Below are 15,702 nucleotides of genomic sequence, written 5' to 3' on the forward strand. Positions count from 1 at the left end.
TCCATGTGCCGATAAGAGGACTTCATTACTAAGAGAAGTTCGGGAGTGCTGCTCTGTGACACGCTTGGGCAAGCCTTTCGAAATATGTAATCAGCTTAGTTTTCTATTAAAGCATTTAGAAGACAGCGTTCAGGACGGGTGGCTTCTGCTACAAAGAGCTATGGCGGTCATGTCGACCTTATGATATATCTTCCTCGCTGCAAAGACTGTAAACCGCTCTAGCATTCACTGCCTGTTCTTTTTCTCTTCTTTTTTCCTCTATCAGGTTGTAGAAAGTGCATGCTCACGTACGCAGTTCATGAGTGTAATTAAATTATTAGTGATCGTAACGTATGAGCCCTAAAGATAGCGCGGATGTAAGGATACCGCGATGGCCAGACGTGTATACCTCCGAGCGTACACGATGAAACTGTAAAAAGCACAGAGGCGTAAGAAGTTTCTCTTTCAACTCCATGCCTCGGCTGCTTATTGCGTTTGATCCAACCGCAAATTAAATAATGGCTAAAGCTACAGCTCGCTGATAGGTTGTAAAACAGCGCAGCTGACATGGAGTGCAGATAAAGATAGCACCTCGTTAATCGAAACCTTATCCGTGATTGAGTGTGCCACACTAGAGGTGGGTGCCACACCACTGCAGCCATTCCTGCTCCAGCCCACACAACGTCCCAGGTGTACACATAGAGTGGGGCGTTTAGCGCGCCTTTTATTTCTTAAAAATCTAGCCTATCCCAACCTAACCTAATCTAATCTAACCTAACCTATAAAGGAAAATGGCAGCGCAAAGGAAACAAGGACGATTTCTAAGGAATATAGACCACAGGATAACCACTGTTTCTTCGATTCCGCCCTCGTTTGCTTTTTGCTGTAATTTTTGGATGATTGACCGACTAGTTCAAACGAAGATATTAACCTAAACTAGCCTAATCTAACCTAGTCAAACCTAATCTAATTTAACCTAATCTAATCTAACCTAACATAACCTAACCAACTAGCCGAGCCTGACCGGATCTGAACTAACCTGTTGCAACACGGAACTTTATTATGCACAAACGCCGTCCCCAGTATGGAGTAGATTACAATTAGGGAGTGATTACTCACATTTCAATAGTAGGGAGTTTTCACCGTCACTTTTCGCGATGCTGCACGCCAGGATAATAGTTCACAGAAGGAGTTTCTAGAAAAAACACCTGGTGTAGGGCTCGCAACTTCACTACGCAAATGCAATAAATCCAAAACGCTCTGAGCATAATTTAGGCCGAGGCGACAATGGTTGCATCGGGGAATAACGAGTGGCGTGGTCGAGGTTAAAGCGTGCAACATGCCACGTTTGATGGCACGCAGTCTAAGCGCATGACTGGTGCCATAATACACACATGCGTTTTCCTCGCACGTCAGCTGCGCCGTTTTACGCGCTAGTTGAAATGTCGAGTGCGCGGCTCTCACCGCACTAGAACAGCCTAGTGCAGGCCACACCCTATGTCGCTGCACACAAACTCGTAGACTTGGAGCCAAAATACGAACACGTACAAATGAGCTGATAAATAAAAAAGAACCAGATGGTGCATTTTTTCTATGGCTTCTATGACATGGTTTCTATTTTTCTTTTCTACCCAAACTCCTTCCTTCGGGGTGTTGAGCAAAGACCAGTTTTACCGCAAGACAGAAGCAGCGTCTGGCTATCCGCAGAGAGCCTCGATAAGCCCCAGCCACTTTACCTTTCTTCTCTTTAGTTGCGCGCGCGGAGAAGCCCCGCTGCTCCACTTAAGCTCCGTCGTCGACGATTTACTATGACGTAGAGTAAGATGCGTGGCACTAAGAGTCGCCGCTCGTGGCCGGCGCTGGCCGCGGCAGAGCTAGACAACCGTGCAACGCAATCTTTCTTGAAGCTTTATCTGCAACAGTTTGCGTGTGCTGGCATCTATTCTGTTCTTATCTCTACGGAAAGAAAAATTAGGCGGCCGAGAATTTCTGGCGCCGCGTTTTTCTCATACACCGCAGGATCACAGCCGGATAAAGTCAGATACGTCTTTGCTGTTGCATTTTTCATTCTGGAACGAAAGTGCGTACGGTCTCCGAAACAGAACTATATAAAGAAACTAGTCGCGAAAGTGTTGCCTTTAAAACAGCGTGCACGGTTGGCCAGCTGGAAGTTTGAAAAGAGGAACACATAGTGTGGCTCGGAATTCACAAACGATGTGTACGCCGTCTGCTACGGTATCAAACTTAGGAGGTCGTTCTCCGCGCGTCTTGTGCATGGAGAGTCTAAGCTGCTTTCTGTATGAACTTGTTATTCGACTCCTGGTGGATGCGCGCCTTTTTACAACGACAGATGAAAGAAGGAAGCACAACTGTAGTGCGTTATTCAAATGCCAACTTCTTATAAGCCCGGCTGGCAGCGCGCTTTTACTCAATCTTAAAGCATGCAACACAGCGATGGATATAACCGTTTTGTGAGAAATCAAATCTAACGTTTCAGTGGCCCGCGTATCAAGGATGACGCGGACTGCATTCTCAAAAATAGTTTTTTTTTTTTTTTTTTTTTTTGCGTCGAATAGGATCCCACTCTCACAATATGATACAGGACGCAATATCCAACATACTTCTCCGACTTTAGCCGACTGTCAGCTGCCATTGAGGCAGGAGACATGCTGTAAGGTCACTGTAAACCACTGCTAAACCTGTCGGTAAAGCATTCGGAGATTTGAAATTGCTTACGTGTACGTGGGCATGTCAAAGAATAGTTTTCATTTTCCTTTTCTTTGTGCTTTATGTTTTATGGGGGTTTAACGTCTCAGAGCGGCTCAGGCTATGAGGGACGCCGTAATGAAGGGCTCCAGAAATTTCGACCACCCGGGGTTCTTTAACATGCATTAAATTGCACAGTACAAGGGCCTCCAGAATTTCTCCTCCATCGAAATTCGACCGCCGCGGCCGGGATCGAACGCGCGCCTTTCTGGTCAGCAGCCGTGTGCCATAGCCACTGAGCTGATTTTCCTATTGATTGATCGTACGTGGTCCGTTATGTCTGCGCAATTATGTTGCTTTAAAAAATCGTAAATCCGGATAATTTTCTTTCAACTGCGTAGGAATGTTACTTTTCTGTACAGATTTGACTGATGTCTTATGTTAGCCCGTTGTTCTCTGAGCGGTGCGGGCCGGGCGCTATTATTTTTCGTTCCTTTTATACGCCCGCCCTAATTTTTGTTGTCTTATGTTGCTGCACTCAAATACCATACACTATGACATACTGGAAGGTCACAAATTTTATCCCACATCTTCACTGTCTGAGTGACACGCTGTTAAGAACCATGACAAATTTTCCTTATCCTCCACCTTGTGCAGACCAAACGCCTTTCACTATAATGCTCTTGAGCCAAGTTGGTATTACGCCATGAAAATCAGTATCTTCATCAGTTTTCTGTAGTAAAACGCTCGAACCGTGTTCAGTTTACGTTGAGAGGGCGCCAAAGCTCACTCTAACCACGCACAGATCTGTCTCCTCACGTTGTGCCGAAGAAGGCACTGTTCATAAGAATTGCTGTGAGCCGTGTCGATCGATTTTCGCACGATTAATTGTGCGATGGAGAACGCAGTACACGTCAAGTGAGGAAATGCGAGACAGATTGCGTAGCTGTCCACATTAGTGAAGAAGACAAGCTATCGCCACTGCATGTGCCGACATATCCCAAGTGCCATTTAAGAGCGATGGATGCAGATGTCTGTCAGTTAATTTCCCTGGCACAGACCGTAATCTTAGGGCTCCAAGCTACGGCTTTGGTTTCTGACTGACGCCTGAATCCAGCTACTAAAGGAAGGTGAATAGCTTGAGCTACTCCTAAAAGGCTACTGTGTTTGAGCTCATGGATAGTGTAAATCTTACAGCCTATGTGTTATTTCAGCTGTGGGACGCTCTGTCCAAGTAATGATCAAAGAAGACACTAAAGCCCACGCCAGAGGGCGCGTGGAAAGCTCTCCGCAGTGACCTCAGCCAACAGCACTTAGTCTAGGTGATTTTTCCCCAGTGCAGCCCGGCCTTTATGCCCCTGGCTTCCCATCCCCGCACAAGCAATCACGCCGGTAGCAGTCACTGCGTGCTTCTTCCTGTAGCTGTACAGGAAAATGCGAGAAGTTCACATTCGACCACGGCAGGAATACAGAGAGCGTTCAAGCCGGATGCATAGCATGCGGGATACAGATGTAGAGATGTTGAGCTTCGCAATCTCCCTCCCCTCCTACTTCCCAGACGGGACGCCTCAATTGTTCACCCGCCTTTCCGGTTCCCTGAATGCGGGACGAGAGCGCGGCATCCGTTTCTTTGGGCAACACAGGAATTCGAGCTCTGTACCCTTTCCAACCAGATAAGAAGGGTGGGTCAAACTCTCCCACCAATGTTTATCGCATCGCGAAACAGTTACCACCGGTGATGAAACTTCTGGTTCCCAGAAAGTTGTCGCCGCCTTACGTCACGAGCTGCCAGCGGCGTGTAGAGGGCGACAAAAAGAAAGAAAATGTTTAATCCGGTCATGCGATGCAGCCTTTAATGGAGTCACCATAGCGCCAATCCACAGCGCCTACTTGATAAGCAAACTAGACCCAAAGTGAACTGATTTTTGCGAATCGAGATAGACGGGAATCCGACACGCCAGATAATTACGAGTTGCAAGCAATTCTTACTTTAGACTAAAATGCTTACAAGCGCCGTAATCTGAACGACTATCACCCTGTGCACGAAATGCGATGCTACCATTCTGGTGAGTACCAGGCTTAGTCACGGGGTTGCACTTTTGCACATTGTAGAGGTGGACGGGCCGTTTGCGTGTTGGATAGAGCCCTGCTGTATTTTTTGAAACATAGAAGAAAAAAATACCGACTTTTTTCCAGCAAATAAATTCGTACTGTAGTAGAACGTGCCATTATTGAGTCAGTTGTTAACCGATTACGCCCCAGGAAGACAAATAGCATTTGCAACCACAAGCACGCACTAAAAAGCGAAAACTTCTATCGCGTTTCGTCCGTTTCAGCATGTTTGTTCAGTAGCACGCGAGTGAATTGCTTTCAGATTGTACGACGCTGTACGACGCTTCGCGACGCTTCGAGTCGTTTAGGCACGCTGTGCGATGGTTTGTAACGCTGAACGGCACTTTGTGACGCTTCGCGACTCTTTGAAGCGTTTTGCGACGCAGTTAATTAGTTTGCGATGCTCTGCGATGTCTTTCAACACTTTTCGACAGCTCACGACGCTTTAACAGGCTTTACCATGGTTTGAAGCGCTGTGAAACGTCATGTGATGCTCCGAGACATTGTGCAACGCTTTCCGACGCTGCTCGACGGTTTGTGACTTTGTGCGACACTATGAGACGTTTCCGGATGAAGTGTGACAGTTTTCAACGCTGTACAACACTTTACGACATCGCGCGACGTTTTGTGACGTCTTGCGAACGCATTTCGACGCTGTGCGATACTCTCAGACGCTTTGCGAAGCCATGCGGTACTTCGCGACGCTTTCCTGCGATGCACGACGGTTTGTGAGTAAGTGCGACGCTATGCGACGTTGTGCGATGTTTTTCGCTTTGCCGCGAACGGTGCCTCTCCAGCGGTTCTGAATGAGCCGGAGACGCGCCCGTTCGAAGCCACTATACCCGGAAGGCGTGGAATGGCTCGATTACGCTGATTGCGTGCGGGAAGCAGTAGCAGACGCCGGACACACAATATAGCGCGTGCAGGACAGCTAATTTGCCCTCGAGCGGTGGGAACCGCGAGTAAACACCCCGCGACCACAGCTTGTAGCGTTGCTGGGCAATAGGAGGGCGGCGGGGGAGGTGTTTGCCGTGTTCCACGGAGCGTCCACTTACGATGGGCGTTTGTCCGGTGGCCCTATACCCTCTTATCGGTGCCCTCTTGCGTGAACCCTCTTTTGCGGCTAGCATAACCCGGCACGTGCTCGGCATGAGTGCCCATCGGCCCGGAGATTTTCGCTTTATTTTGGGCGTCCCGAGGCTATTCTCGTGGTCTGGCGAACAGGCATCTCCGGTAAGTTCAGAATTACTACTTGGACTGCTGCTCAATTTGCGCGAAAATTACGAGGCAGATTGAGGGTATGTGGCTTCTACTATTTCTGTAGCGCGTTCTACCTCGACAACAAAATAAGCGCGCCTGTCTTAAAAGGAGAAAAAAAAAATAGTAATTACGGAGCTACAATTCACATAATGTGCAATATGCTGCGCGAACTTTGCGTCGTAGCAGGTTTGTTTGTGCAGACGATTCATTCATACGCAGCGTTTGCAGAAGTGGGCGGCCGCACCTGTGGGTTTTCCGTGTTTTGCCAAAGCTTATAGAAATGCGCAGAAAGTGGGATATCCAGCATGCAGACTTTATTACTTGCATTCAGCCTAGCATCAGCTGCTTCGATTGCTGGATAACATGAATCGTGCGCATGCTCATAAAAGAGTCGTGGTGTCTGAGTGAAAATGCGTTTTCTAAACGTGTGCGTAGTACCTAACTCTGAAGAACTGTACTCTGCGTTAGTTGAACGTCATCTGAGGAGTTTTAAATATATTGACAAAAAAAAAAACCTCTCGTTTTTGCACGAAATATACAAAGCAAAATCTCAGTGGATTCCTTGCGAATGCTGATATATTAGCGCGTACTGCAACGCAGTTTCGGCGGCGAATCCTTTCTGAGCACCAGAGCTTGCATCGCTTTACCAAAGACATCTTTCAAAAACTGTGCCAGAAGCTCGAGTCCTGTGCATTACGCAGTTTTCCAGAGGAACTTTATTGCGAGAAGCACGCTAACTGCGTTTCTTAAAGTAAAAAAGCCCAGACGCAAAAGTTAACGATTGCGAACAGTCTCGAGCAGCACGCAGTACACTCTAAACACGAATCAGCCTGTATAGGAGTAAACACGGAGTAAGGAAGCATCTAGCGCACACCCTTTCACAAAAGGAAGTATAGAGGAGGGCTTAACCCGTTTTAATTCCTTTATGCTTAGAGTGTATGTAGTTTTTATGAGAGAAAGCAGTGCCACTCAAATGACGCGATGATCTCGCGAGCTCTGTTTTCAGCCACAGTCGTGGTACGACCTAGAGGCGTCCCGTGAGGGGAAGAGCAGGCAGGGGGTCATGCACGCGGAGACACATGGCAGGCACATCAAGCTGAAACCTTGCGGGAATCTTGCACATGGGTCACAGCACAGCCAGCCACAGGTGTCGCCGTGTCTGTCTCTGTGTTCGTGTTTCCAGAAAACGGTTTGCAGAACGCGTCAGTCACAGAGCTCGCGAAGGAATGTGATGTCTTCTTGTACGTGTTAGTACGTGTGTGTGTTCGTGTGCGTTTGTGTGCGAGCCTGTATGCGCGGGTTCGCGTGTAGTGATCCCTCGTTGCTACGTAGGAACGATGACACGAAACTCCGATGTCTCGAGCGTCTTGTCGGCTGACCAGCATGGATTTCGAGCATTGGAATGGAAAACAAACGAGCCAATCTTCGCCGTTGCTAGCCGGCAAGTCCTTCTGATGAAGTCGTTCATTCGCGATTTATGAAATGACAAGAAAAAAAATCATTTTCAGGTTGGTTAGGTTCGGTTTAGTTCGGAGGCCCTTTGATCAAGCGACTGGTACTTAAATACGGAAGAGCCCAAATCAGTGTCGGCTGTTCTCAGATTTGTTTTTAATTTCAAAATTTGCTCTGAAAGTAGTTGGGACAAAGCCTGAACTCTTTTACAGGCAAAGTCCACTTGATCAAAGGGCGCGTTTTAATATGTTTGGGAGATTGTTCCCTGCTCTGAGAGGATGAGCCTTTCGTGGGGTCTTTGCGGCACAGTTTGCTAGGGGAGTGCCGATGAGTGAACGAGCACAAAACTGGAAGAAAGAAACTACCGATTTCATCACTGTATGGTGACTATGGCGCCGCTCTCGCGAGCGCCTTTACTGCGTGCATTGCACACACCACTTCCGCGTGATACGAACACACAAACACGCACAACGCAGGTCGTGAAACAAACTTCTTTTATTAATGTTTATCCTTGGCACTCTAACTAAAAATGTGCCTGTCTGAAATTTTAAACAGAGGGTATGTGCCGCCGCATGTGCTAGTGCAGAGTTATTGCAGAGTGAGGTCTGCTGTAGTGATCCGCCTCCGTCGGCCGCCAGTGCGAAAGCGCTGATTGGCCCCTCGGCGGCATGCGTGCGCGCGGCTGGTCGGTGCCTGGCGCCATCTGGTGGTCCACGCATGCGCAGTGACGCCCAGCGGAAGCGGATCACGATAGCGTTTCGCGGTCTGCTAAACTCTCTATTTCTTCTAATTATCCGCACCTTACTGAAAAGAGACTCTCATTATCAGTGAAACGTTGTGAAAGTTTTCCCCTAACTTCATATTCGTGCTCACTGTTAGTTCTTAGCTTGTATTTTTTTTAAATTTTGCAATGCAATTCTAGCCTTGGTATGAAAAAAAAGTGAAAAAAAAAAATGTGGCAGAGGAGAGCCAGATGTGCCCACGAAGGGTCTCCAACTCAACATGCCCGCATTTAATATACTGGCATATTTTCTCAATTATCATTAGCCAAACTACGCTAGGACAGCTTTGAACAGTGCTTACCACAGCTAAAGCCGAACGAATCTAATGATTGGAGACCTCTCTGTAAAGGTGTTACAGGTTCTACGGCACACTAGAGAGCGGAGCGAAAAGTTATCTGATGATAAAGTATAAATGAAGCGTGACGAAACATCTATAATTCTGAATGTGAGTAAGTGCAGCTTGCTGCAAAGTTAGACAGTTCTGCAGCAGCAAATTTCAGCATGCCAAGTGGGAAGTGCAGAATAACAGGCCCGAATTGTGCCTACGGGGTTAATGCAAGCCTCCGATCGGAAAGCAGCGGCTGAAATGGCTTTTTGCTATAACGCGGCATTAGTCGGCTACTTCGTCAGTACTGCATCGAGTGTCGTTTTGCTCCTACATGTGACATCGCATTGTTTTATGAGTGCAATCCTCAAGCTTTTTCCGTGACTTCATATGCCATTCGGTGGTTTGCTTTTGGGACGCGAGAAAATCGTTGTAGCTAAATTAAAAAGAAGCCTGTCTGTATATTGCCGAAATAAATATTCGCTTAACTGTTGGCCTCACAGTAACATAAATTTTCGTTTCACGTCGTAGCTTATACTGCACACAAATCGAGGCTTCCTAATTCGCATTCACTTCAGCGACTGTCTATGTTCAGTGCAGCATGTACTGGAGTCACTAAAGAGGGAATGCGAAGTGCTTTGCGCCTACATAGCTGTTCAGTCGCGCCATCCGATCGTCGGTGATGTATTTTGTTGGCGAACAACAGAATCGCATTACAGTTACTCTGGTTGTCTATTGAAAACCAAGAAACTTTCACTAATTTATTTCTTTTTTTTTTTTGCTTTCTGTCAAAGTTTACGCTTTCCGCCGAGGCACACTCAAAGGCCAAAGTCGTGCACTAGGTGCCGAGCGAGCTCTGATACAGAGTTTCACGTCAATAGGATCGCGGATTGTCATGCACGACTAAAGGGGACCCGTGCTCACAACAGAAGGGTGTATAAGAAGAACTGAGGCAAATAAACAGAACAGGCATGCACCGGCTAGCAGCTACAAAAGGGGACGCTTTGCGAGGAACTAAGGGTGGTTCGTCCGGAGTCAAATCTCACGGTGCGCAGCGTTTCAGCGAATGCTGCGCGCCGTTGAAATTCGACTCGATGCAAACTGGCCTGTGAAGCGATGCTCTTATTTTATTCGTTTTGTGAAAACGAGGCGCTCTGCCCGTTTGTCCTGCTTCACTTGTTATGTTCCTGCGAGCCTCACCCGCGAGCCGCTTGGATTGGCGGCTGCAGACCAGTTTGCATTTAACGTGAACGTTTAACGAGCGACACATGTGTTGTTATAAGGCTATCGCGAATGCTTGTCAGACCTGTCGAACAAAAGAAAAAAAAACAAGCATCGACAGTCAGAGGATAAATTTCGTTGAAAGAAATCACCCTCTCAGAAGCTACTATTTAGCCATTTTGTTAGAAACTGCTCGTTGCGGGTATAGGTTGCTGATTTTTTTTTTTTAGAGCACAGGCATCAAGCGGCACTTCGCTTGTAAACATTAAGGGACGCTTTCAACGCGCTTTCAGCGAGCGCTTAGTCACGGGAAAGATGAGTCCGGATCTTTATGGCCGGAGAATTCTCATGCATCATTCATCGCGTTTTCTTAGAGTGCTTCGTGGGAAACCATTTTTCAATGGATTCTCTACCTGAAAAAAACAACAACAAAAAAAACGGGTTTATATTATCTGACTCCCCGGCAAAGCCGGTGGACACATTTATGTCCGGGCCCGAGTATATCATTTATCCTCCGACGTCTTTTCATTCTCTAAAGCTTTTAGGCGAGGTTCAAGCAGCGTTTTAAAGGCAGGCTGCCAATCTCGTACTCTGACTTTTCTTTTCCCCGAGGCTGCTTGTCCCTAGAGTTGCGCAAAATAAATTCGAATGTAACAAACAAAGAAACTTACCAATGTTAACCAGATATTTGTAATTATTAGTTGATTCTTTTCGTCCTACAAGAGAGGAAGAAGAAGAAACGAAAGCAAGAAGCACCACAGTTAGAATAGTTAACCCGTTATATTAAATAAATAATTAAGCGCGCTGGGAAACAAAATGCATGACTGATGCGGCTCCAGTACTAAGGCAACCTTGCCTTGTGCGCATTGTACTCGACTTTTAGGTCTCTCAGCTTGTACGCGCATTCGCTAAAAATTGAGACACTTCAGCACATCAAAGATGCCAGATGCAAGCGGTGCTTCATCCTAGATTCTAGCGCGTTAAATATTCTTTCTTTTGGGGGGAACAGAAAAAAACGTCACACATTCTATTTGCCTGCCTTACAGTGCATAAACGAGCAGTTTGCGGATGACGCGTTGAATTAGAAGCGATTTATGCGATCTACGGAACTCGCCATGCACGCAGAGACGGGGCGCTTCCGAAAGCACGCCATAGCTCAAATGCGTACGCGGATGCATGCATGAAAGGATGGTATTGAGGTATTTACTACGCAAAAAAAAAAAACCGCAGAAGTTCGCGTTCGGAGCTTCGAAACGGAGCCTGGATCAGTGGCGCGACGAGCACTACAAGAGCAAAAAAAAAAAAAAATTGACCGCCGGTTAGCATTCTTGCGTAACGCGAGATTCAGTGATAGCTCTTCACGGCGGTGAATGCGCCTTTCGCCGCACAGGGGCTTTACGCCGCACCAAGCAATGGCGCCCTCTGCGCGTAGAAACGCAAGTGGTGCAAATATTAGTTCCTGCCGTTGCGCACAGAGGCCGCCACTCACTGTGGCAGCTCGTCTGTCCTAGTTACGCCAGCTACGACGCAGCACCGAAAAATGTGCCCTTAACAGCTGTCGCTGTAAAAAAAGAAAAATCTAGTTGCCTGTCTTTCCGGTATTACCAGATGGAGTTCTAATTTTTTTCTGCTTATAGCGCTTAGGAAAAGGGAAGATTAAGGAGAAATTCAAGCGTCCACTATGAGTTTACACCTGAAGTAACTACACCTGGAGAGAGAGAAAGAATGTGAGCTTAAGAAATGTGGACAGTGAGAGAATTTCAGGTGAATTCACGAGAAGGGTTGGCCCTATAAATGCTAATCCTTGACACGTAATATCACGTACAAATTTAGCGGACATGATATTACCCCGGGCTTCGCAGCCTTCTGTTAGATCCTATGACACTGCGCCGGAAAGTCAGGCATCGAGCTCATAGCATGTCGCATGCGGAATGCGCCTACTTCACCGAACACGAATTCGTTGGCTAGTTAGACGCACATGCTTGAACGTTGTTAGACAGCGCTGTTGTGTTTTACGTGTCCGTCGTTTTTATTCAATGCGCTGCTACATAATCAAGCCGATAGCGAGCTGTCTGCCTATACTGTCTACGTTTTTCGATTGGCCGGTTATAAGCCCATTGGATAGTTCAATTCTACTTCAATTTTTATTTAACCCCGGTTTGTTTCATTTGTCGTTAGTCACCAAACGCAGCGGAATATGCGTTAAGGGCAGAACACGAAAGTCGGCGGCCGCATTTGAACGAAATTAGAACAGGGTCGTTTCATTAGCGTCGCGATGGACAGTGCCGAGTTCGCGCTGGCATCGTCACTGACGAGTACTGAAGCGACAAAACTAGTACCCGGCCCTATCCAGCCTCCGACTGCGGTGCGTGTGTGCATGTGCGTTTTGTATGTTTGTGTGTGTTTCTGTGTAGCGCGCGCCCGATGCTGGCTTGAGCTGCTGTGTGGCGACGTCTGCAAACACGGAGACAGGTGTGAGGAACGCAAGACAGAACGTGACGTCACAAGACTCGAGTTCCACACCGCGCACACCAGCACGCACACGTACGGAGTGGTTGTGGGGCTTTTTTTTTCTCCTTCGGCTACTTACCAGGTTTAACCAAACGTTTGTCGTTATAATCTGATTCTTTTCGTCCTAAGGAGGCAGCAGGAACAGAGAAAGACAAAAGGAGAGCGCGCGCTGTCACCGACGTATTCGCGCTCCAATATATACAGCCTCTTATCGCATACAAAAGCAATACGTGGGCACACCATTATGTACAACCCGCTCCACGGTCGCAAGACCCTATCTTAGAAGATGCATGAGGAAATAAATCCTTATTTTGGTTGATCTGCGCGTCGTTCCACGCGAGGCGCACGCAGTGGAAACAAAACAAGGGCAAGACGCCGCATAATAAGAACGAGTACTAGAAGTGATGTGTTTGTGCATCAGGCGTCTTCTTGACCTGGTTTTCTTGCTTTGCGCGTATACTGAACGGTGACCAAAAAGTGCGCCGTTAGCAGATATTGACGATAAAGAGCGATTATAAGGTTGGTTTGGTTTGGTTTTATGGGGTTTAACGTCCCAAAGCGACTGAGGCTATGAGAGACGCCGTAGTGAAGGGCTCCGGAAATTTCGACCACCTGGGGTTGTTTAACGTGCACTGACATCGCACAGTACACGGGCCTCTAGAATTTCTCCTCCAAAGAAATTCCAGCCGCCGCGGCCGGGATCGAACCCGCGTCTTTCGGGTCAGCAGCCGAGCACCATAGCCACTGAGCCACCGCGGCGGCCCGCGATTATAAGGTGAGACACCACATAAATAACAACATCTTTTACCGGCTGCTGCGCAGACGAGGGTATAGGAAAATGGTGGGCTCGTTTCAACATACACATGAAGGAAGCCAACCGCCATTGAAACAAACCACGGAAAGAATTGGAGAATGCATTTTTTCTGGTGTCGATGAATGGGAAAACCTTTCAATTGGCTTGCTTTACGTGTACGACATGCTGTTGGACATTTAACGTAAAAAATGTAGTAGTGTTGAAACTGTATTAGATATGCAAACCGATGTGGAAAACTGGGGAGAAGCCTTACTTTCGCTTACCATTTTCACATGTCTGTTTGCCGCACTGGGTAACCGTTCCACAGTTTACACAAAAACATGCAGTGTGGAAACGGTCTAGCTTTGAGAATGAGACAAAATGTGTTCAATAATTCTTTTCTTTTTCTTTCTATTTATTTTGAGTTATCTGATGTCACCTCTCGAGAAGCTTCTCATCTCTAGGCGGTAGGCAATACGCCATACGAGATAATCTCCCGTTCTGACGCAGTGTCCTCGACAGATAAAAGTGACAGGAGAGTTGAGAAGGCAAAAAAAAAGCACGCTAAGTAGTAACAGTCTTGATTATCATGCAAATGTCATCACACGTCACTGGCGCCTAATGGAGCAGATATTTAAATCCCATCACTAAAAACTTCCCATACTGATGTTCTCTTTTGAGTTGTCCCGTCTGAGCTTCATTTTTCGATATCTTAGACCATCTCGTCAACGCCGAAACATGTGGTGTTAGCAGAAACGGTATTGCCCCCTTCCATTGTCCGGCACCGCACAGTCTTAGCGGTGAAGATGACAGACAATACAGACTGATTCATGATCGCATGTCTCGATATTACTGGAATGCTCATAAAGCAAAGAAAAATGCGGCAAACAATTATTATCACATTATCGGTAATTCGGGACAGCGTTCCGCAGTATCCCTAAGCCTAGTGGCCTATAGCGCTACATTGGGGGACGACGGATATTTTCCAATAACTAATAGCACAGACATCGGCCTGCATTTTCTCAGGTGGTTTATACTTTTTCATGGTCTTCAAGAGCATCTAAAAGCAGCGACGCTCCGGTGTCCAATCGAGATTTTCAAAGTTTGAACTGGAGTTTATGGAAACAGCCGAAATATGAAGCTGCTTAGGGAGACGAAAACTTGATTTACGAAGAATCTACTGCAACGATCGCTTTTTGCCAGCGGAACCAGATGGAGGAGAGACTCGGCGGTCTACTCTTGTTTGTCAGAACAACGAAGATATTGTGTCCAAAACTGACATATTCAGAACACAGTGGTCTAATCCCACGCTGTGGCGTATTCTTTGCGCGTAATAAAGAACGCGCTGAAAAAAAAAAAATAGTTGCTCAGTGGCCGAGGGATCTAAAGATGCTACTGCCAAACTGCGAGGACATGTTATCGAATGTCAACTGTTGCCGCGATTTTTTTTCCGCACAATGACACCGCGCTATTTTTTAATGTTACAGTATGTGCCTCCTGGTGGTACCTACAGAAACTAGCCGTGCTCGTGCTGAATTCCTGGTAATGGCAAAAGCGAAGCAGTAGTTAGGCGCATGAAAATTCACAACTGGTGCACTTCCACCTGCTGATCATTGTGTCTGTTTTATTTCTAACAAAAGGCGCGCGAAACTGCAATCACTACTATGGAGAGGTTAATATAGTGAATGCCCAGAATGGAGTAAAACACGGCAGCTGTGCTCATGAAATGTTCTGTCTCTCTGTTAAGGCGGCACATATGGTATGACATTTTGTATATGGGGTTTAACGTCCCGAAGCGACACATAGGCTACGAGGGATGCCTTTGTGGAAGGCTCCAGGTTAATTTATACCATCTGCAATTGTGAACTGACATCGCACAGTATACACGCGCCTTGCATTTCACCTCCACCGGAACGCGGCCGCTGCAGCGCAAGACCAGGACGTACTTTTAATGCTTTTTACCTCATCCCATAAGAAAAGAAAACATGCACAGGTTGCTTTTTTTTTTTCACCTGTTAGTGTTGTGTCGTAGAAAGGTCTTTGTTTTATCTATAGTCGGCTTTGGCTGCTTTGTATCCTATTTCAGCTACATCACGAACAAATGCCATATATACACACTTTACGGACAGCCCAAAAAGGACAGGAAAACACTTAGAAACTTGCTAAGCAACATGAATTCCACAAGTCAGAGTCGCTGAGCCGAGGCGAGCCGAATTTTATCTATACACTATACACGTGCGCCGAATAAATGAAAAGGGTTAAATATATTGCCAGGAAATACTAGTAAAATAAATGAAAAAAAATCTGTGCCCAACAGCGAATACATAGGTGAAAAGGTTTCTTTCTTGATCACATTAGAGCATATGCAGCGTCAGCACCAAAACAAAATCTGCACCTCAAAGCTTGGTAATTATTACAGCGCATGTCAAGTTAAACTTCAACAGATTGTGCGTGCCTCCTCTTTATGCTTGTGATGCTTTCCAAAAGCGTTCCAAGTGGCTGGCTAACTTCCAAAAACACCTTACGAACAAGCCTTGATCCACTTTTCAATTGAGTTCTGT

General features: G+C 46.7%; 1 protein-coding gene across 1 annotated transcript in view; it reads right to left on the reverse strand.

Moving 5' to 3' along the window:
• Positions 1 to 15,702, reverse strand: part of LOC149364743 (neuronal acetylcholine receptor subunit alpha-7-like) — a 262,942-nt gene that overhangs the window by 41,028 nt on the left and 206,212 nt on the right. The window contains exon 3 of the mRNA XM_089574677.1: positions 10,509 to 10,553. Coding sequence (XP_089430803.1) covers positions 10,509 to 10,553 — 45 coding nt within the window. The remainder of the gene's footprint in view (positions 1 to 10,508; positions 10,554 to 15,702) is intronic.

Source organism: Amblyomma mixtum, chromosome 2 (genome assembly GCF_055824585.1).
Source record: "Amblyomma mixtum isolate Tamu chromosome 2, ASM5582458v1, whole genome shotgun sequence".
NCBI lineage: Eukaryota > Metazoa > Arthropoda > Arachnida > Ixodida > Ixodidae > Amblyomma > Amblyomma mixtum.